Source organism: Dipodomys spectabilis, unplaced genomic scaffold (genome assembly GCF_019054845.1).
Source record: "Dipodomys spectabilis isolate Male_0828 unplaced genomic scaffold, ASM1905484v1 ptg000034l, whole genome shotgun sequence".
Classification (NCBI taxonomy): Eukaryota; Metazoa; Chordata; class Mammalia; order Rodentia; family Heteromyidae; genus Dipodomys; species Dipodomys spectabilis.
The window spans coordinates 6217130-6240677 of NW_024870711.1; the positions used below are offsets into that span (position 1 = coordinate 6217130).

The 23548-nt window shown below is 39.7% G+C and overlaps 1 protein-coding gene across 1 annotated transcript in view; it reads left to right on the forward strand.

The window, feature by feature from the left end:
• The first annotated feature begins 7654 nt into the window (after positions 1–7654).
• The window catches only part of Cntnap2 (contactin associated protein 2), a 1675080-nt gene continuing 1659186 nt past the window's right edge, over positions 7655–23548 (forward strand). The window contains exon 1 of the mRNA XM_042677312.1: positions 7655–7751. Coding sequence (XP_042533246.1) covers positions 7703–7751 — 49 coding nt within the window. The 5' untranslated portion in view covers positions 7655–7702. The remainder of the gene's footprint in view (positions 7752–23548) is intronic.

Consider the following 23548-nt stretch of genomic DNA (forward strand, 5'->3'; position numbering starts at 1 on the left):
GTTTATTTTCAAGTATGCATTTTGAGGACTCTATCGGTCTGCATATGAACTGTTGCCACAGAGCTCCTGTGTTTGTGCCATGGTCTGCAGCTCGTGGCGTTATTGAGAAGTGAATAGGTGGTGAATGTGTTAACTGCATGAATAGATTCATCCATGTTATCCATGCCAGTCCTAGCTGACTGGGAGTTTAGGCGGTAGAAATTAGTTGACCGAAGTAGCATACTTGAAGTATGCCTTATAAAGGGACTATCTGATTTCTAGGCTATTCTCCTCTGGGTCTTTCTGCTTCCTGGACACCATGTAGGAAGCATCTTTGTTTGGCCAGTCCCTTCTGTCAGGAGACACTGACTGAAAACAAGCCCAAACACAATGGAGCCACCAGGTAGTGGCGCTTCTGAAACTGTGAACCAAAGCAATTTGTGAAGCTACTCCACATCTTTGACATTTTTCAGTTTAATTTTCTAACTGCTCATCCTTTTTCAGGAGACAATGAACAAACACCAGTTTTACTTATTTTAAGCAAATCAAATACTTAGGGAAAGTTGAATGCCTTAGGACAAAATTCCCTTGTGAGGTTTACTACTAGAAGATCAATACTAAGATATAAAAATCCTAAAGTTCCTTAGATAATAAGATGGAAGGCATTCCTATCAAAGCATTTTGATCTTATATGTGAGCTAATGACAAATGACTTAGAACAAGAGCTTCACCTCAATCAAGCATAGTGTATTGAATGTCTACCTAAATGTAAGTCTGAGCCATTCCTGTCCCAATCCATCTCTCTCTGCATCGGATAGAAGTTTGGTAATGAATTCTAGCAGAATAGTGAACAGAAAAGTCTCCCTTGAGCCCATCTTTTTGGTTAGTCACTCCAATGTGAATGTGAATAGCAGTTCCACAGGACATGAATTTAAAAAGTAATCTCAAAATAGCTTTTCTCATTGACTCCAGATATTGGGAATTGAAAAAAAATGACCATTGTCATATTTCAAATGTGTTCGAAGTAGAGAATAACAGGCCTTGTTTTCAGCTTCTACAATGCTGCATATTAGACTCTATTTGAATGTTAGCATGTGTCTATAATTACTTAAATTTGTAATATATTTACGGATTAAGGAAAGAGCTAAGAGCTCAATGCTTGCAAGTTTCTCCTATTCAGTTAAAGATGTCCACTTCTCCCACAGGCTGGAACATTTAATTACTTTGGGAAATGAGAAATTTACAAGCTTATTTCAGTGGCCCTTCATATGAAAGACTAGTCCATTATTTTTTTTCTACTGAGAATTTCAGAATGAGGGAATAAAGGATCCAGAAACATCTCATAAGAGACAGAGCTTAACAGGTTATTTCATTATTCTAACAAGCTGGTAGTGTGGCTAAAATGGTATAGCAGCCCCACTTCACCTAGACAGTGCAAGGCTTTATGTTCAAACCTAGGAACTTAGAGATCCCTGAAGAAAATAAGAAAATGTAGTAAAATGAGCAAGTAGATGGTAAGATGTGAAGAGTACTTTCCCCAAGTAGCTGCAACCCTGTATGTCTAATCTCAAAGGTAAATAAGTAAAGAAAGAATAATTAGGTAAATGACTGCTTATTCCTTTTTTTGTTTGTTCTTGTTACTATGTAGTATTTAGGCTTAATTTTGGCTATTGGACTTCTTCAACTATGACAAAAGAAAGAAAAAAAGGCTGTAAAATCATGAATGAAATAAAAGATCAGATTTTTCAAAGGTTTTAAATAACACTAACTATTCTCTCCCAGAATATCCTCTTTTCTATTAGCCTTCTAAGGAAGGGGAAAGTTACCTTTAAGTGAGAACCAGTTCAGCCTCAGATCGATACCTAGGCCCTTAGAGACTTAAGGAGATAAAAAGAAAATCAGAAATAAATTCTTAGGAAAAAAATCACAACAACATCAGAATAATTCCAATTTTATATTCTCAATTATAGTATTTAGTGTTGTAATACATGGATTGGGCTGCGAATGTGGCTTGGTGGTAGAATGCTTGCCTAGCATGCATGAAGCCCTGGGATTGATTCCACAGTGCCACATAAACAGAAAAAGCCAGAAGTAGCACTGTGGCTCAAGTGGTAGAATGCTATCCTGGGGCAAAAGAAGTTCAGAGACAGTGCCCAGGCCCTGAGTTCAAGCCCGAGGATTGGCAAAAAAAAAAGACATGGATTCACTAACTAATAAATTATCGAGGGAATATTAAATTTTATTCAGTCTACTCAACATCCTAAAGAAGTTGTGAATTATGTTAACAAAATAGAAGTACAAAAAGGATCTTCCTTCTTTGCTCTCCAATTCTGGCTCACAAGGCAGGAAGTTCAATAGACCAATAGATAATCAATTATAATCACCACATAAACTACCTTGTTAACATTAACTTGTAATAACATTGATATTTGAATATCAGAATTATGGGGATAACGCTACTATATCCATAGGAAAAAAATTTTAAAGACGCATTAAACATACTTAAATGAAAGCATGTAGTTTAAGTCATCTTCACAATTCATTTTACAATGATCTCATAGCTCAGAATGAAACAGAATTTATTACTGGTTTTATGTAGCTGATATAAATGACAGCTATGAGTTCTGTAATTATCTTAGCTCTGCGGTAGTGGAAGAAGCCTTCCTCTTTCCTGTTGTGTAGGGAATCAGTGCATCCTTACATGAAATCAGGAACACTGGGACTGTGGCAGCTAGATCTGAATGTTTTGGCAGTAGCTATACAAACTGGCTTGCAATGTTTAGGCAGCAATTATCACCTCAAAGTTTGTTCCACAACATACCTTCACCACTGCAACCTGAGAACACAGCAAATGAGTCCGTTACAGAGACTTAAAAATCTTACCTTTTCACATGGAGTCCAAGAATAGTCTATTAACCTGTAGATCATGAGGGAAGACCCCTCATGAATAGGAATGATGTCCCAAGGACAATTTCTTAAGGGAGTTTGTTTATTCATTTCTCCAAGTGAGGACAGAGCTGGACAGAGGGTTGATAACAAACAGACACTCACAAGATACCCTATCTGGGAACACAGCCTGCAAAATTGTGAGTAATAAATGTTTGTCATCGATGGCTCACCCCTTTGGTGGTATATTTGTTATAGGAGCCCAAATAGACTCAAATAAAAACTAACCGGCAAATTGGTGCATGCTATAGTGTATATGTGAGATGAGACTTTCACACCTGTCTTAATTGCTAGGATTCCTGTAGATGAAGAAGTTGGTTTATAGGTTTCACAAGATACTTATTATAACTGGTTAGGGTCCAATCTCCTGAGTATATGAACAACCTTAAAAATGAAGACTTTGCCATGTCCCAAGTTGGTCCCAGAAACTGAACCTCAGAAATGAGCTCATTGTACTTAAATGTACATGGCACACTACCTTTACTGATCCAAGTGTACTAAGTACATGGTCCCATTTTCACTGGCTCTGACTTTTAAATGGAAAGGTTTTTTTTATCTCTCTAGATCAAATGGAGAAGCTGTTGTTGATCTTTATCTAGAAATGCCATTACCGGGATAAAGTACATGGGAAAAAATGCTGATAGACCCAAGGGAGAAAACTACAGTGCGTAAGATTCTTCTAGATGAACTATCAAATAATAAGTATTCTTCAACTAATGCATGGTTCACATCTATAATCCTAAATTCTCAGGATCAGGATCTTGCTTTTTCCTCAAGAGACTCTTACTTCCAATGAACTAGTACAAAATCCAGAAGTAGACATGTGCTTCAAATAGGGTAGTGAATCTTGAGTGTAAAAGCCAACCAAATGGACAAGGCCTTGAGTTCAATCCTTAGTACCAACACACACACACACACACACACACACACACACACACACACACACACACACGAATGAATGACTTCATACTTTGTCCATAATTAAGTTGCTTTTTTATCCCACCCAGTTGCTAAATATTCTCCAGGATGTACCAAAGTAGGCAAGATTGTTGATTATCTAAAGTTATGTTTTATCCCAAAGGAAGTAGCACTGCATACAAATCACATCTATCAGCTGCCAACTCATCTGCACATTTGATGCTTTTATAGGTTATCTCAGGAATGGAATACAGGAAACACATATGAAAAAGATGTATCAACCCTAAATCTATCTAGAGAAATTTTTGCAATTTTTCCATTTGGATTAATAATGTTGATTTGATATCAAACATTCCTGCAGCGAGCACAAATCCACTATAGTGTTGTTCACTGATCTTCTTAGCATAAGTTGTGTATCTTACTCAGCACCTTACATTTGCATCTGGCTTCTGCCTAGATGTCTTTCATAAGATTTTATCTACCTCCTCGTCCACCCATTTTCTCCGCTACCTTACCTCATACTCTTGACTTAGAGATCTCATTCTCAGGAATAAATTCAACCTCATTTTCCATAGTGCAAAGTTTATAAACCTGATAGCACTAGGAACATATTTAAATCATATTTCTGTCAAGCAAACTCCACACGAAACATAGGTATAGCATATATCCCTGAATTCAACTTAAAATATTTTGCAGAGTCTGCATACTCAGGTCCTAATAACAGACAACTCACTCAAATCTGCTTTAATTTGCATGAATCCAATAAATTGTTGACTTTTATAAATCAAAAGGAATACTTTTAAAGACGCATGGTCTTTTATACATGGTCTTTTAGCTCTCTCACATGAGACAATCTTTCCTGAAAGGACTTATAGGCTTCCTACTATCTTGTATGGCTCTCTTTTAAATATATTTCTACAGGTTTATTTCAATATGCATTTCAACCATCTTCATTACCTTTGTGTGATTTAATTAATTTTCTTCATGTTCAGAAGATTTTAAATTCTTTATTTTCAATAAAAGACTTTGTTGTTGTTTTAAACCAGTCTCCCTACACACACACACACACACACACACACACACACACACACTCACACATGGTTTTTTAGTTCATACAGGAATGAAATGAAGTATGACTTACTATGCAGTGTGGTTACATGTGTGTCAATCAAAAGCATTTTATTACATTTTACTACATGTTATTCTGTTTGCTTTTTATCCATTAGAATAAATAACTAAAAACTGATCAGAATGATGTCATTTCTGTTATAAAAATAAGTAAGCATATTCATTGCAGCTAGTTTTGATCAGCACCATAGAAAAAGAAACTTTACAAATCCATTTGATATGCTCTTTGAATGACATTCATTGAGGATCTGAAATGGTGATACTTTCTATTGTTGCCTCATTTTTCTTGGATTAAAAACATTTTAATACCCCTTCAGCGGAGATAAATGTGATGGCTAGAATAGACATAGTTAAACAACTGACTGTTCTAAAAACTTGTGTTTTCTGACAGTGTTTCCCATTGTGATTGGTTTCTTTGAGCTCTTACAATTGCTTGATGGCTGTTCTGTATGTTTTGGCAAGTATTCATTGACTTTTGACAGATTGAGGGAATTAAAATAGAAAGGAGGTAATCCATAAGAATGTCTTTGCTGTGTTATTTTACAGGGAGGAGCTTTATCCCATGAGCATGCACTTTCTTTTCCCTTAATGGTCATCTGGCTCATTTCTTCATCTTCTGGGTTTTACCCAATCTGCAGTTCTTACTAGGACAAAACATCCTTTTAAATCAATGAGAAATAAAGCTCAAATAAGAATGCTGACTCAGGCCCATTAACACCATCTTAATTATACATCGAACACACAATCCTGTTCACAGTAGACCTTTCTAAGACCTAACCATAGTATTAAAAAAAAAAAAAAAACACAGTCGACTACAGGAGTAGGAGAGTCTCCATAAAAATTTTATTTATCTTGAGAGGCAAATGCTTATTCATTGCATAACATTTGAAAGACACAGCTACTTCCTCCTTCGCCCTCCCTAAACATCATTAGATACTTAGAAGACGGACGATTCTTCATGGTGTCAGTAAAGTCTGTGAGAGGGTTGGTTCTTCAGAGAGATAAGAACCTAAACGCTTTACCTAAACCGGATGGAGGACAACTGTGTCCAGGCTAGAGTGTGGAAAGTGTGGGGTGAAGTGAGAAGAGCTTGAGATGAATTACTGGAATGGGAAGAGAACACGCAGGTGTCTGTAGACCTCGATCCCTAGGACTTGAAAAGCCCGGGGGTACCCGGGGTACTCATCCCCCCCATCCGCCTCCCGCGTATCCATTTCAGTTTTGAGGCCATGTCTGTCGATGTGCACGTTTGGCCTGATGGTAGTTTTCTGGCAGCAGCGCGTGTTTTGTGTCCGCCCGCGGGTGCGTGCCCGTGTAGGAGAAGGGATGAATTACATGTGCAAGACGTCTGCATCGCAGGCCTCCGCGCCCTTCCCGCCCGGCCTCCAGTCCGTCGGGACGTGGTTACATCCATCACTTGGTGTTAGAACCACTCGGAAAAGACCTGGCTGGCCGGATGCCCGATTGTGGCTCCCAGGGGTGTTGGAGCTCAGGGAAGGAAGCCTGTACCATCTCTCTCGGAAAGGGGGAGGGAAGGAGCAGAACACCAAGGCCTCCAGCGAAGGGGGGAGGTGGGAGAGGGGGAGGAGGGTTCTCCCTGCCGCGGGGCTGGTGGGGTTCGCAGCAGGGTTCCAAGATTCCACCCGCGAGCGCGCGCCAACTTCAGCACCGCGGACAGCACCAGCTCCCGCCCCAGGGCCCAGCGCGCGCGCGCCTCCCTCCTCCGCCCCGCGGCCGCCGCCGGAGGAACCCCGGCTGGTCCCAGCCCCGCGAGGGCAGGGCCGAGAGATTCTGACAGCCAGAGAGGGGGGGTTCGGACAGGAGGAGCAGGAGGCGGCGGCGGAGGAGGAGGAAGCAGAAGAGGAGGAGGAGGAAGGAAGGAAGGAGGAGGAGGAGCCGGGGAAGGGAGGGCTTTCCCTCCGCCCGCCCGGGTTCGCAGGCGCCAGCGGCGGTGGCGCCGTCCCCGGCTGTCGCTCGGCCCAGGCGGCTGCAGCTCGCTCCGCCAGCGAGGGAGATGCGCGGCGGGGCGGCGCGGGGCTGACTCGGAGCGTGCGCCGCGGGGCCCTCCCCGCACATCCCCGAGCTCCCGGTGTGAGCTGCGGGGCGGCTGCGGAACCCGCGACCCGAGCGCTCGCCCCGGTCCCCGCGGCTCCGGCGGCGCTCTCCCGCAACCTCCGCGCTTCCGATCTCCCCCAGACCCCCGACGTCTTTTGGAGAAACCCCCCCTCCCCAAGAAGGAGAGGGCGGGGTAGGTGTCAGCCTCCTCCTCCTCTCCCATCCCATCCCCTCTCTCTCTCGCTCTCTCTCTCTCTCTGTCTCTCTCTCTCTCTCTCTCTTTCCCTCCCCACTCCATTTCCTTCTTCTTGATCTGCATTTCTCCCCCCCCCCCCACACCCCCCTTCCCGCGCCATTGGTCTGGCTTTGAGATCCAAAGCAGAGAAGGAACGCGGAGCCTCTCCAGGGCTGTTTCCCCCCTCCTAGCCCCGAAGAAGTGGAGCCGGGCGCGGGGCGCGCGGGGCGCGCGCGCGCGGGCGGGGCTGGGCTCGCCCCCCTGCTCTTCTGAGGACCGCCCAGCTCGCTCGCCCGCCCGCCCGGAGGAGCCCACGGGAGAGGCGGACCGCAGCTCCGCAGCGAGCCCGCGTGGAGTACGGCTCGGCCGCCGCCGAGAGCGGAAGGAAGGATGCGGGCGGCCGCTCGGGCCGGCGGCGGAGCGGCGGCGCTCGCGCTCTGGATGGTCAGCAGCTGCCTCTGCAGAGCCTGGACGGCCCCCTCCGCGTCCCGTAAGTAGCCCTGTGCGTGCCCGCGCGCCCTCGCTCGGCACCCGGCCGCCGAGCCCCGCCGGGGAGTGCCGCAGTGAGGTCCCCCCCCCCCCCACCGCCCCGGCCCGGGATGCAGCAACTCTGAGATGCGTTCAGATCTCACTCCTCGGTCCCCCTGTCTGTCCCCCCTCCTCCCCGCCGCCGCCACCACCACCAACCAGCCCTTGGTACGTGGGCATCGCGGCCGTCACGCACTCGCGACCACTGCAGCGGTGCAAACTCCAAAAGCCCAACGCGCCGCGCGCCCGCTGCGTGTGTGTGTGTGTGTGTGTGTGTCTGTGCTTGTGTCTGTGTGTCTGTGTGTCAGTGTGTGTGTGTATGTGTGTGTGTCTGTGAGGGGCAGAGGGGCTGGGGATGCCCCTACTGTGTCTGAAAGTTGTGTCTGGTGTTGGAGATGGCCTGGCCCCCCGGAGGGCCCGGCGGCTTTGGTGGCAGCTCCTGGGGAGTTATTTGTGTGGATGGAGCCCAGGGCGCCTCACTGGAGGCCACACTGGAGTCCCGTGGCCAACATAAGTTTCATGTGTTTAGGTACGGTTCTCACTTCAATGAGCGCGGGTCTAAGCACCCAAGAGCAGTGTGTATTAAACAGGCACCTATATAGATCTTCTCTCCTCCTCTTTCTTCCTATTTCCTCCTCCTCCTCCTCCTCCTCCTCCACTCCTCTTCATCCTTAAAAAGTTAATATCTACTTATGAAAAGGAGTCAAAATATACAGCGAAGGCAACTTTGTAGCTGAAATTCTTTTCCTTCCTCGTGAGTCTGAAGTAATGAGCAAGTCTCAAGCCATGCCAGGACTAAAACGTTGTTCATGTAGTAGCGAAGAGATTTCTAGACATGAAGAGATTGCTTCAAGGAATTTTGAAGTCATGATACTGCTCATAATGTCTATCTGGTTTTTTTTGGTGGTGGTGGTGGTGGTTGTTTTTTAAAGGAGCCTTGTAAACAACTCCATTAGTGTTTGGGGAGGTTTGCAATAAGTAAATAAAAATAACGGTAACCTCCTGCATTGCTTTAGAAGTGCGTGCTTCTGAAGTGGAATGGTTGTTCCTTTGGCTCACAAAGAGTTAAGCAAAAGAAAGATTGTCTGGAGGCCTTAGGCTTGTATTCAGAAGCACTTACTATTTCTGAGGAGGAATAAATAAGTTAGCAAACATTTATCATAGCGATGCCGCAATTCATAAAAAGTGTTTTCCTTTTGGGGGGAGGGAGAAGTTTAGTATCTTCGTACTCAGTATAACTGATGCAGTCCACTCTCGGCAGCGTTCGGACATCCAGATGCACCTTTGCCTATATTTTAATACTAGTGTTCTCATTACAGTGTACAGATTGATAAGAGTGCCAATGATAAAGACCACTGGAAGGATGGTCAAGCATCTTCTACAGAAAGATATCATTATGAGTATCCTGGCATATCTTCCAAACTTCTGTATTAGCTTTCCTTCCCTTGAAGTGTGGAGAGGTAGTGATATAGCTTGTAATTAGCTTAAAAACAAAACTCTCTCTCTCTCTCTCTCTCTCTCTCTCTATATATATATATATATCCTCAAAAAGTTATGTATTTTAATGTTTGCCAATTTTACATTTAACTTGACATTTTGATGACACAAGGCTTGAAGTTGATATATTTAAAGAAATGCTTAACACTGTATCCTTGGGAAATTCTTCTAATGAGATTTAAGTTTTCACTTCAAGGTCTGGTTACACAGAAAGTGCTGCCACTTTTCCTGGGGAATAAACTCATTCTAAGTGAAATTTGTGATCTAGCCTGATTGTTGGCCCTGATTTCCTGGAGCTTTGCAGGTTTCTGTGTTTCTTCTTCCTGCGTTCACTATGGGTCCACAAGAGAGTTTATATAGTCACTGGACTGATGCTTTCCAATGATAAAATAGTTGTTGTTATTTCAGAAATATGTACAGAGTTTTTTTTTTTTTTACTGCTTAGATTTTGGTGGAAGAGAATGTAGAGGCCACTACTTTTTAATCACTTATAATTGATTGCTAAGATTTATTTAGATCTTTTTTCTCTATTGTTTAGACTCATTGTAATAGACTATCATTTCATTTAACTTGAATGTGCAACCGAAACCCAAAGTTAACCCAAAGCTGTGAATGAACTAAATAACAGGAATGCTGTGGTTCTTTACTAATGAGGAGCCTCTTCCTGTTTTCAGTTCTTTGTATTTCAGGTTTAGTTGTATACAAATGTTCAATTACATTATGTATAGCTCTAAGAGAGAATATGGTTGGTAAAGCTGTTCATGTTATAGACATTCACTGGAGAAAACACGGTAACTCCATAAGTCTAAGACAATGAACAACTCACCAGAAGAGGTCATCATGAGACAAAAAGTAGCAGGAAAATCTCAACATTTTTCTTTACACATGGGAAATAAGATGACTGTGCTAAAAATTTTTGCTATCAAGTAACTTTTTAATATGCTGGGTCTTTTCAGAAGTATCTTTAACACATTTTTAAAATAGCATAACAAATTAACTTCAAGTAGACTTGCTAACGGCATGTTTCTTTCTTTCTGTTCTGGAAACAGAGTGGAAAGCTTTATAGTATATCTTGTAGAAGTAGAGTAGAATAAATTCAAAGAAGCTCATGGTTTGGATTAAATTGAAACATGATCTATGTCTTTGTGATAGGAGAATGAACCGTGGCTGACTGATCCAATTGCTTGCTTTCCCGTCTTGTAAAAGTGCACGGACAGGGCACATGAAGGCTTTAGGGGATGGTTTACTGCTGGACTTGTATTTATTAGCTTGTGTTAGAGAGCCTGACTGTGCAGTTCTCACCGATGAGAGGGTTGAGTCAGCACTTAATGAGTTCAACTCTTAAAGGTTACTGGATTATTACTTAAATAGGTGTGCTCTGATAAAGGGCAACTTACATTATATTGCATAGCTATTCACCTATAATTTCATTACTGGTCATATATGGGAAATATGCTTTCCATTGATCCAAATAATCTCTAACAAATATGCTGTATCCATGTACACATGCAAAGGTGTTTTGCATATATATATATATATACACACACTAGTGTAATTCCTTAAATATGTAAATATGTAATATTATTTCATATGGACTAGGGATCACATGTTCCTGTTATGGAAAATATGCATACACTTATATTTTTAATGTGTCATTTAGAGAGTTTAACTTATTTACAAGTTCCAAGTTTGGTCTCCTCCTAAACAAGCATTTTTTGTAGTTAATGCAGCAATAGAAAAACAGCAGTTACTGTCCAATTATCTTATCTCAATTTATATACTCCATCCAAAAGATGCTTTTGAAACATAATATTTAAATGAATTAAGAAACCAACATTATCAGTTTATATTGAGTTTGATTGTAGTCCAAACACAGGACTTTGGAAGTAGGACTTGTCTTAGGAAGTAGAAATTAAGCTTAAAATGTGCTTTCAGCCACTAAAATTCACTGGTAGATAAACGGTACTACATTAGTTCATGCAAACTAATAAAAAGAAAATCATTATGACTAGGTGTGGTGGTTCATGCCTATAATCCTATCTACACAGGAAGCTGAGATTTGAGGTCACTGTTCAAAGCCAACCTGGGCAGAAAAGTCCCTGTGAGACCCTTATCTCCAATAAACTACTCAAAAAAAGCTGGAAGTGAAGCTGTGGCTTAAGTGGTAGAGCGTTAGCCTTGAGACAAAGAGGCTCAGGGACAGAACCCCGGTCCTGAGTTCAAGCCCCAAGATGAGGAAAAAGTTAGATAATCTTGGTTTCACAGGCACTATTATCCTTCAAGTATTATTCTTGGTTTTACAGGCACTGTTATCCTTCAGGTATTATTCCCCTATTGTCAATGCATGACAAAATTAAAGAAAGTATACACATTTAATATAGTTTTTAAAATTAATCTTTACCTTCAAACATACAGCATCACATTTTTAGATGATATTTTCAAATTTGTTTAATTTGCATTATATTTTTAAATACATCCCCAATGTGTTTTAAGTGGCATCAGCTTTCAACTTCCAAGTTCTTTAGTTGGCATCAAATTCAAAATTAGTTGTCCTAATTGATAAATACTTGTAGGGAAAAGTTAATCTTTAAAGTTAATAGGCCTTCTTGTCTCATGGGTACAATTCTGTTATTGGAAGATAATAAAAGAGCATTATGTGTCTGTACTTGACTTGATTTTCTTTTTGAAAATTAGATGTGATTGTTTTTATTTGTTGCAAATTCTATACTAAAAAAAAAGCAGAAACTCGGATTAGAAATTCTTCATTAATATCTTGTTTGCAATTTCCTTTACTCTTCTGAGCTATGTGGAGACTCAGCTGTAGGTATTGTGTGAGTAGTGATGGGTATTAATAGGATGAAGATAATAAAACATGCACTTCCAAGTATCTCAGACTGGATTTGAGAAATGTTTACTATGTGCAAAGTTAAACAACAGAATATATGACAATAACCATAAACCTATGGTAGCATATGAAGTAAGTGTTTGCTATCTACATTGTTATCTGGAATTGAGCCCCATCAGTGTTCCCAGAAAGAAACACATTCTAAAATTGATATACAAAACTTAAGGTGTATTTCTATAAGCATCTAACTTGACTTATAGAAGGAACTTCTATATTGCATTTTGATCTTTTAATGTGCAAGAATAAAGATGAAATGATCTCTATAAAGTTTCTAACATTTTAAATGAAAAACTTAAAAGACTAACACCAGCAGAGTAATCAGCAGAAATATTAACATTTTCCATCTTCTGGGATCTACAACATTTGCATATTTTAGTTCTGACCAACAAAAGATGTTAGGTTGTGGGATCTGGGGGTAGGGACATGGTTCACAGGGTAGATTGTCTGCCTATCCAACAAGTGTGAGGCTCTGAATTAAAATACTAGGACTGGGGGAAAACGTGCTGGAATGTGGAGGACTTAACTCTTTCTCTAAGAAGTTCCTTTTTTGTAAAAAAAAAATATTGTAAAGATACTGTACAGAGGGGTTACAGTTACATGAGTTAGGTCATGACTACATTTCCTATCCAGGATTGTTACCCCGCTCCTTCGTTTTTCCCCTACCATCCCTTCCCTCCCCACCTCCCCAGCCTCTCCCTCCTCCCTTCCTCTGAAGTTGTAAAGTTCGCTTTCACCATAGTGTCTTCTATGTCTCATTGTTACTATGGATTAACCTGTATTCTTGTTTCAACATTTTGTTATTTCCCTTCCCCTCCCCAAATTAGAAAAATGTACAGACACAATGCAGGGCACCAGAATCAAATACAGTAACACAAGGGTTAGTTCCTTTCAGCTGAAGGCAACTCTACTTGGCCTCCAGGACGTTAGTTCTTATCTTTTCCCAAAGTAGGTACCTTGAGAGGCATCTGTTAGATATCTTTAGGATAAAGACCTCGATATTCACAGCTCATGCCCTACTACTTCCTTATTCCAGGCTGTCTGTGGGAATTACAGATTGTTCTAGGAGATAGATAGGAGGCTTTGCCCTGGAATAAGGCTGCTAGCTTGGAGAGCCTTGCTGTGCTTGGTTCTTGCCTGTTTAGTTTTAGAAATAAAGTTAAAGAATCCCCTTGCTTCCATACAGCAGTAATTATAGAAAGGAGAATACGGACTTTAATCTATGAGCCCTTTCTAATCTAAAACCTACAGAGAGTACTACTAATGACTGATAATGCAATCGCCAAATGTGCATGAATGTCTGCATGTTTGAGAAAGCAGTCAGAAAAGTTTTTTTTTTTTCCCTCTCATGACCTTGAGTGGGGGTTACTCCAGTATTTGAGTGACATATATTCTCTGACATGGGGTAGGTAAATATTACATTAAAATACACTCTGATTAGAAATTAGCTCCTATGTGTCCACTTCCATTCAATAGGGTGAATTTCAGTGTTAACTAGCTGCTGTCTTCTATATACATTAATGTCCCTCCTGCGCAATCACGAAGAATTAGATGTTTTCCCTCAACTCTTTGAAGACGAAGACAGCATCCACACTTTGAAATCAGTGCTGATTGTTTCTGTAATTTTAAACTTTCTGTAAAGAACTTGTTAAACTCCTATTCAGTTCTTTTTTTGTGTGGTAGACTATTCATAATAACAGCTTGAAGTTACTGGCTTTTTTTTATAGCACTCCAGATTTTAAAACCTCCCCTGATAGTAGGAAATCTGGAAATAAAGATGTAGTGTTGGCTCTGAGTTTGCTTGCTGAAAATAACATATTTTTGGTATACCATAAATGTGTTGAAGAAATATAGAAGAGCTCCTGAGAGCCATATTCTCTATTTTCCTTCTGATTTAAGTTTGGTGAAAATGCTCCCATAAATATGAATAGTGACATATTATTTAATGTTTTCATGTTTAGGAAAGAGGTAAAATTAATTCCTGAGAATGATATTTATCAGTAAAAAATACCCTCCAACTGATATAGACTCTCTTTTTCCCTTTCTTTCCTTCCCTTCCTTCCCTCCCTCCCTTCCCTCCTCCCTCTTTCCCTCCCCCTCTTTCTCTCTCCTTCCTTCCTTCCTTCCTTCCTTCCTTCCTTCCTTCCTTCCTTCCTTCCTTCCTTCCTTTCTTTCTTTCTTTCTTTCTTTCTTTCTTTCTTTCTTTCTTTCTTTCCTTCCTTCCTCCTTCCTTCCTTCCTTCCTTCCTTCCTTCCTTCCTTCCTTCCTTCCTTCCTTCCTTCCTTCCTTCCTTCCTTCCACTTTGTAATACATTTACCCCTTCTTCATTTGTACTGGGATGAAATGTGAATTATAAAAATGACAGGCAATAGAGTTGTGACCTACATAAACACTGTCAAATTCACAACCTCTTGTGCTGCAGTGCATCTAAGTTGGAATCAAGTTATATAAAGTTTAATTAAATCCAACAAGGGTTTGCTCACCTCACTGCACCGAGATGTCATGTTGAAATAACATGTAAAAGGAAAAGTTTGCTCTGACTCATAATTTTCTACTGACTATGATTACAGTGTCAGCCCCATCATCCCATTATGGTGTTATTTGAAAGAAATACCTGAGAGAAAAAAAAAATGCATGCACTGTGAATTGACAAGAGTTTCTTAAAAGGTGAAATACTGTATGATTTACTAAAAGAAATTTCATAATTTTTAATTCTTAATATCTTTAATGCCTTAAAATGAAAGGTGTTTATCCTTGCTTGTAAGTCCAATCCAGTGGCCATTGTGAACTATTATATATATATACACATATGTATATTCATGTACATATGTATATGCGTGCAGGATGTACATGTGTACATTATCAGTGCATACATATACACATATAAAATGCTTGCATGTATGTGTACATAATCTATTTAATATAGAAGAGTCATTTAACTCATTTTCTAGGTCACTTTTTAATGGAAATCAAATCATTAAGTCCCCTGAAAAGTATATAATAGTTATGCCGATATATTTTATAATTTCAGTTAATGGGAGAAGATTCACCACAGCAGAACAACATGAAAAAATTTCCCCTCAACAATGTCACATAGCAAAGTTGCAGCACATTTTTAGGGAACATTTCCTAAAAATGTGTTAATACCTTATGACTGCATGTGGTCTGCACTATGTGACCTAATTTTTAATTAATTTAAAGTAAAAATACTAGTATATTGGAATCACTCTCGGTTCAAACTACGTAAGAGAAATAATATAACACACCTTGAAAATACTAGCTTTACTGATGATGCAATGAACATACTAGGTTAATATATTGGAGCACTCCAAAAATACAGGGTCTAGATTGCTGATGTGTTTGTTTGTTTGCTGCTATTCCCCTGTAGTCATCCTGAATTCACTGAGAGCAAACATCACTCATTCATCATAGTGTTTTTCCTCCATGAACCTGAGTAACTTACAGAATTCCTCTCAACACCCTGTGCCAGACAACCACAAAGAGTCCCCACAGATGTGGTGATCAAAGAAAACTCTCTTATTTATTTGTTAGCATATAGAACTGTTTCTTCATTCCAATGCTCTTTTGCCTGTCAATTTTATAATATTTGAGTTTAATAAGTCACTTTAAAGTTGACTTTTATTGGGTAGACATGACAAAAGAGAAAATAAAATCAATAAATCATCTCAGCCAGACTGGAGGTAAAGTCTCCGTTGTGTGATTAAGAAAATGCTACCAGGTCATTTGAGCTACAGCCTGCAGGGTCAGAAGGAGCTGGCAGGTCCCACAGCCAGGAAAGATTTCCAGGCAGAAGAAGAGAACCTATCATGCCATCTTGTGGGAGCCTGGGACTCTGTCTGCTATGGAGATGATCACTACCGCTGTGGGTGGGGGGTGGGAGGGGCTGGATATCTTTCTTAAAAATAAGTGATCAAAAAAATTTCCTCTTTCGTAGTGTCTCACCAAATAGAAAACGATTCTTGAGTGGTTAGAAATATTAATGACAAACCTTAATTTTCTTTAATAAGAAAGTTTATGTTTTTTAACAGAGTTTCTTTTTTTTTGTTACTTTTGTTAGTTAATAAGCGTTAAGAAATCTTAGGCTTGCACGGGCAATCAAGCCTGTATTTGTAGCTATTTGAGAAGAAGAGATGTGGGGACTATGGTTTGAGGTACCCCCAGGCTAAAATTATCATCATCATCATCATCATCATCATCATCATCATCATCATCATCATCGTCATCAGATTTCATCATCTCACCCAAGGTTGAGGCATGGTGGCATACGCCCATCATCCCTTGCACACAAGTAAGCACAAGGAGGAGTATCACAGCCAGCCCAGGCTGGCCTGGCCACAAAGCAAGTCTTTACCTCAAAAAGCCCAATAGAAAAAACACCTGGAGGTATGGCTGGAATGGTAACGTGTGTCTCGCAAGGCTCCATACCCTCCTCAAAGCTTTGACTCTTTAGATAAACTTGACTGACTGCCAAATTTGGTTAGCAGGAAAAGCATGTGAATTTTTCTACCTGGGACAGAGAGCATAGATTTGGTGTGGGAAGGGACTGGTGGTAATTAATTGATGATTTAAAGCATATTCAGTCTTCAAAGTACTTTGAACATTATGGTATCTGGTTCCACTTTGTTTTTACTGTTTTTTCAATATGTGACTGATGGCTGCATATATTAAAACAAATTAACATATACTTTGATTCAACTTGAAATATAAAAGGTTATGAGGTAAATTTCCCTGATGCAAATAAAACTTGAAAACTCTGTGTTTGTTTTATGAGTAGGGTGTCTGTTTATTTTCTGAGTCTTACCAATGGTTGTATATGTTCCTTTGTTTTTCCTCCAACTGTGAGTTTTATATATTAGGTTTTATATATTAGGTATCTTTATAGCAGGGTACCCAACTCTGTTAATTACCTGGTTCAAGTTTTAATCTCCAAAATCATGAGAAAAATAATCCTCTAATATGAATTTCTCAATGTACCCTCTACCAGAAGCTCCTACAATAGAATCAGTTACATAATATTGTGTAGTCATTTCTGACACTTACGTTGACAAGGAAGGCCTGCTGAACTCAAGCCACGTTGACATGGTAAACGTATTCAGGGAATCTGAGAAACATCTAGATATTCTTCTGGGCTCTGAAACCACATCTTGCAGTAGTAATTAGAACAGATGTTGAGGTTAGAAAAGGAAGTTTGGTTATGGCCCTGCTCCTGTGTGAGTTGGACAAAAATTGTTATAATTCTGAGGTCCAAGTTTATAATCTGTAAAGGGGCCAAATAAATCCTATGTGAGAGACTGGGTGTGAGAGTCATGTAGAGAAGCTGCAAGGGCTGGCATGTGGTGATAAGTCAATTACAGTGTTTTCTTCATTATGTTTTAAGTGTCCCAAATACTGACTGTACAACTGCTACGGTATAATCCAAGAATGGAGTGTAAATTTTGGGAAAACATTTTAATATCTCTCAATTATTATGTAATTGACTTGAAAAGCTACTTACTTAGAAAAATTTACAAAAAGAAGACCAATCTATTAGCGTGTGGCCACATAATAGTATATAAAAATAAAGAGCTAACCATCTAGTTACATATATAGAGAGAGATAATAAGAAGTAATATGGAAAGTAAGGTACAGAAAGTCGATGGCAAGTAGATTCCACAATTATATTCTTATCACAACATATGATATTGTTGTACATTGAGATACTTGTAGCTACAATCACTTGATAGAAAGTATATTAAATTGCCATAAAGCATGATACAATTATCAATAATATTATTCATGTAAAATAATCTAGTAAGGCCTATTTAACAGCATATAGGTTTTTAGTTTTCTGACCCATGAAGGTCTTGAAAACGTGCAACACTTGCAACTTAGTGACGCTTTGTGGGCATCAGGAACATAAAAAAACACAACCCTTTTTATCCTGGGCAAAACAAGTCACTGTAGAAAAGCTGTGGAGGTTGAAAACTCTGAAGTTAGTGTGCCTTTCTTCATTTAAAAATTTAAAAAAATATATAAGCTAAGAATATTATTCTCTAAAAAGTAGACAATACTAGCAGCTAGAGTTTGCTCCATAGATAATGAAGGCATGAATTGATAATACTAGGACAGCAGTAAACTGAAATTTAATCACTGGAAACTTGTTTTCTGAAGCATATACTTTGTCCCTTCCTATCAAGCGGTAGACATCAGGAAGCAGAGTCTTATTGTTCTGTTTCCAGAGGCTCAGGCTGAGGCTCGGGGGTTGCTCTCCTTCCCCAAGGCCAAGGCCCTGCCTTGTGCCCAGCTGCAACAAGTGACTTGAGTTGTCATCTGACCGAGACGGGCATCATATATGCATCAGACACTTGCCTTCGCAATTTCAAAAGCCTAGAAATATATACCTAACATTTTGCATATAGGTCATGAATTTTGATTTATGCTGAGAGTGACCCCTATACCACTATACACACTGAATAGCAAGATAGAAGTTCAGAACATGAAAATAAACAGGCTAAGTCAGATTTCTGGTTCACTTTTGAGATAAAGAAACACACTCCAGGGGTGGGGTCAAGGGGAAATGGGTGGACCAGTGAAGAGGAGAAAGAAGAGATGGGAATGCAGGCAAGAATCCAATGTATATCCTACAACATTAAGAAGAGGTGGGTAGGAGAGAGATGGGTAAGAATGTTGGAAAGGGTGACATTGATTAAGATGCATTTTATTCATAAGCTGCTTCGTTAAATGACAAAAAAAATCTCTCAAAGAAGCAAGTTATATAATCATTATATGACATTATTAAGTATTGGGGGTAAAAAAAGAAGACATAATGTATTTCATTCTACAATTTGAATGTGCAAAAACATGTAGAAACACAACTAATGGGTTGAGTCCTATTGGATCATTTATATAAAATCCTTGCATTATACTTTTTCACTATTATAATGTGAAAGAATTGAACTAGGTCATCTCAAAAGCCACTATGGTTTTTAAAATCTCAGTGATCAAAGTGCTCTAGTCTTGATATTTGATTATATATGTTAATGCTTTACATTAATATTATAATAAAAATATTAAGCATACTCATATGCAAATACTTCCAAGACATATGTGATATTACAGTGTTACACATTACAACTCCTCCATTAACATAGTGATCATTACTTATTATTTGTATATATTGTTTTGATCTTCCAAATTTAAAAACTCTTCTACTTATGTATAAATGTATAGAAGAAATTATGCTGGGGCTGGTGGCTCACACATTTAAGCCTAGCTATTTAGGATGCTGAGACCTGAGGATCATGGATCAAAACCAACCTAGGAGAGACATCTGAGAGACACATCTCCAACTAACTAGGCAATAAGCCAGAAGTGGAAGTGTGGCTCAATTGGTAGAGCACCAGCTTTGGGTGAAAAGCAGCAAGCAATAATGTGAGGCCCTGAATTCAAGGCTTAGCAATGGCATAGTCTCTCTCTCTCTCTCTCTCATACATACACATGCACACACACACACATGCATGCATGCACACACATACACACACATTCTCCAATAAGGTGAATGAGGCTGATTAACTTCCTTAGAATTAACTGCGACTATTTGCATAGAGAGAAACAGAAATCACTGCATGGAACGTGATGAATAGATGCCAGTAGTCCTGTCATCCTCTCATAAATTACATGGCATTTAGGCCAATATGGCAGTATTTCATTTCTTGTAATCCTTTAATTTGAAAAGAGAGTCTCAGGGGACTGACAACTGCTCTTGACAGATTTTGTATCTGAAGTTATCCTCCAGGGCCTTTGCTTGCCCAGGACTGATGGAGGTGGGAGAGTTGAGACAGAAGGGTCAACACAGGGAGAAGATCTAGTGAATCTTCCCCGGGGACCCCGGGCATAATGCAGGAAGCCCATGCTGGGCTCTACCATGGGATCTGAAGTCAGGGGGATTCAGAATTGCTTTTTGGATCACCCCAGTGTGGTTTGGTTTGGCTCGTGGGCAGGTGGGGCTTTCTGAAGAACATTCATGATGTCTTCCTGCACTGGGAAACAGGTGGAGGGAGACGAGAGGCGCACACTTGTGTATCCCCAGAGCCGGCCCTCTTACACAACACTGTGCATAGGTTGCTTTGCGAGACGGTGGTCCCCTTTGAAGCTTCAAAAGAGCAGTGTTGCTGCTCCTGGAGAATCTCAATGAACGGGCAACACATAGCAGGGCGAATGTTCTAGCAGCAGCGGGTGAGATGGGAGGTGAGGGGCTCAGCAGGGCGTTGCCTCACGATGCCCCTTGTGATTGCTACGCAGAAAAACCAGCTGTGAAACCTGGAATTGGGGACCCTGTCAGACCAAGCTCCTGTGACTGTGTGGCCTACACGAGGTCTTTCTATTGTTGCTGCTGTCGTTGTTGTTTATTTTTGTTTTGGATTTTTATCTGTGTGGAGCTTTTCCTAACTTTTCTTTGGTTGCTGCCAAGTCTTAACAAAAATAGACCCGATATGCATCCATAGTTTGTGATATGCATGTCGAATTTTTATTTACTTGGACAGTTTATTCTTTCTTTAAAGTTGGGCGTCCAGGCATGCATGCCCTTCAATCTTGAAATTGTTATATTATTACAAATGATATTAATCACATTAAAATGTGTTATTAATATTAAAAGATTAGTATTATTTCACAAGTTCTATCAGCCCATGTTATATGTTCCTAGAAATGGTGCTATGTCATTTAAATAATTCTTATTATCTTACCTGTCACGTGAAAATAAGAATGTCTCATCCATCTGTGAAAATGAAGTAGAATATTTGTTTCTTTCAGGAAGCTTTCGCCATACTTTTCTTTTTGTATCTATTCACCTGTAACACAGCAGTGCTTGAAATAAGAACATTCCCTGCTCCTTGATTTTTTTTAAAATGTGAAGAAAGTTACTTTAAACACAATGAAGAGCCTAAGAAAACAAAAAATACACATGTGTTTTCACAAAAGCAAAGCCTTTAACTTCATAGAAATTCTCAAAACAGCAGTAATTTCGAAAATAATGATCATTTATTTAAGACTGTGAGTAACATAGCCTTAGTTCTTTGACAAAAGAAGACCAGTTTTACTTTTTGGAAAGCAACATTTAGATAAAAATTAAATTAAATGGCTTTAAATGAAAGTTCACTTGATGATCGTTTTTTATGCAAATTTTATTTAAAAAACAAAATGAAGAACACATATTCCATCTAAATTTACAATTCTCTGGAACTTTACTGATAGATAAATCTCAATGAAACCATTTTAACCTTATTTATAAACTTTCAGTGTCTTACATTTTTCATACAAATTATACTGAAATATTTTTCAGTTAAATTTTGATTGCACATACTATTTCTTGTGTATCATGAAACTAATGTAAGATGAAACATTCTAAGACAGAAGAGAGAAAACATTCTCAAGTTATGGAAGTGTAAAACGATAGCTATAAATTGATGACAAATGTCACATTGTTATTTCAGCATTTTTCTTCTGGGAATTTAATGAAAAAGGAAACAAGAACAAAATGATACTTTTCAACCTTACTGTAGAAATAGGATATACTTTCTGCACTGAATTTTAAAATGACAAAGGTCTAAAGAATACAGGAAATCTGTTGTTCATGTATTTGAAATTTCTTCATGAACAAATCTTAACAAAATGTCTAAGAAGAAATCACCTAAAAAAATACAAGATTTCTGGGGCTGGGAAGGTGGCTCAGTGGTAGAGCGCTTGCCTTGCATGCCTGAGGCCCTGGGTTCAATTCCTCAGCACCACATAAGCAAAATGAAAAAAAAAAGCCAGAAGTGGCGCTGTGGCTCAAGTGGTAGAGCGCTAGCCTTGAGCTGAAGAGCTGAGGGACAGCGCCCAGGCCCAGAGTTCAGGCCCCATGACTGGACCCAAAAAAAAAAAAAAAAAAATACAAGATTTCTGAGTAGATTGCAAGTTCCAAACCTACTTAACCTGAATGCAGTATAGAATAATCCTTTGTACTTTTGAATGTAACTTTTTACATTCATTAAATCTGCTAATCTGTGGGCCTTTGGTTGCTCATGCCTGTAATCCCAACTACTCAGCAGGCTGAGAGCTGAGGATCGCAGTTTGAACCCAGCCCAGGAAGGGACCTTCTTGAGACTCTTTTCTCCATTAAACTACTCAAAAAAAAAGCCAGAAATGGTGCTGTGGCTCAAGCGGTAGTTCACTTGGCCTTGAGCACAAAGAGGCTCAGGCCCAAAAATTCAAGCCCCAAGACTACTGGTACACACACACACACACACACAATACTAATTTAACTATTAGTTCTGTGGAGCTACAGTTCGTGTCACTAAATGGCTTGAAACTTCTCTGCTTCACTGGTTTTACTATTGATCAGAATTACCTTTCTATTGTTGACTTATAAATTTAAAATGGACTTCTAAAACAGAATATGGAAGCTTTGTATGTTATTTGGTTATTTTGTGTCCATCTTAGGGCTTGACCTCAGGGCTGGGATGCTGTCCCTGACCTATCTTCCTCAAAACTAGCTCTCTGACATTTGAGCTACAGCTCCACAACTGGATTTTTGTTTTTGTTTTTGGCAGTTAATTGGAGATAAGAGTCTCAGGGCTTTTCCTGCTGACGCTGGCTTCAAACTGTGATCCTCAGCTTTCAGCCTCTTGAGAAGCTAGAATTGCAGGTCTGCCCCAAGAGTGCCCACTTGCCCAGAGGACGTGTTTGTTGTTGATGTTTTTAGTAGGAGTGCGATGCTTTCATTTTAACAAAATTCTGAATTCCACAGTTTCAGCCATGCTTACAGTTCACTCTTTTAAAATTGAAATTTGTGGCATTCAAAATTTATCATTCATGTGGTCTCCTCATTTCCTCATTGATTGTTCAGTTATTTGACCAAAATCAGTTTGTTGTACCAATGTAATACATCTTTGCAAAGGACGGTCTGGTTTCAACAAAAGGACTGGACTCAGAAGTATGTGGAACTAGTTCCACATAGCAGTGTTTGCAACGACTAGAAACTCCTGTTCCTTGTTTTTAAAATCTTTGGGGAGATGATACTTGCTATAGCTCACTGTGAAAATGAAACGGGATGCTACAGAGACAGTGTGTTTGCAGTGAGGGTATTTAATAAATGCCAGTTCTCTTTCCATTAACTCTCTGTGCAATTGCCACAGGTTATCAAAGTTTCAGAGGCTCGCTTTCCTGGCTTCCATGACCCCCATGAATGGCTTCTTTTCTCCTTTTAAATTGGTTGATTGGCTTGTTTGTCTCTGACTATAACAAAACAGATTTTGCCTATTCTATGGCTGAAGGAAACCACATTTTCAAAAATTCCATCTTGTCGACAATTTACTGTAGCA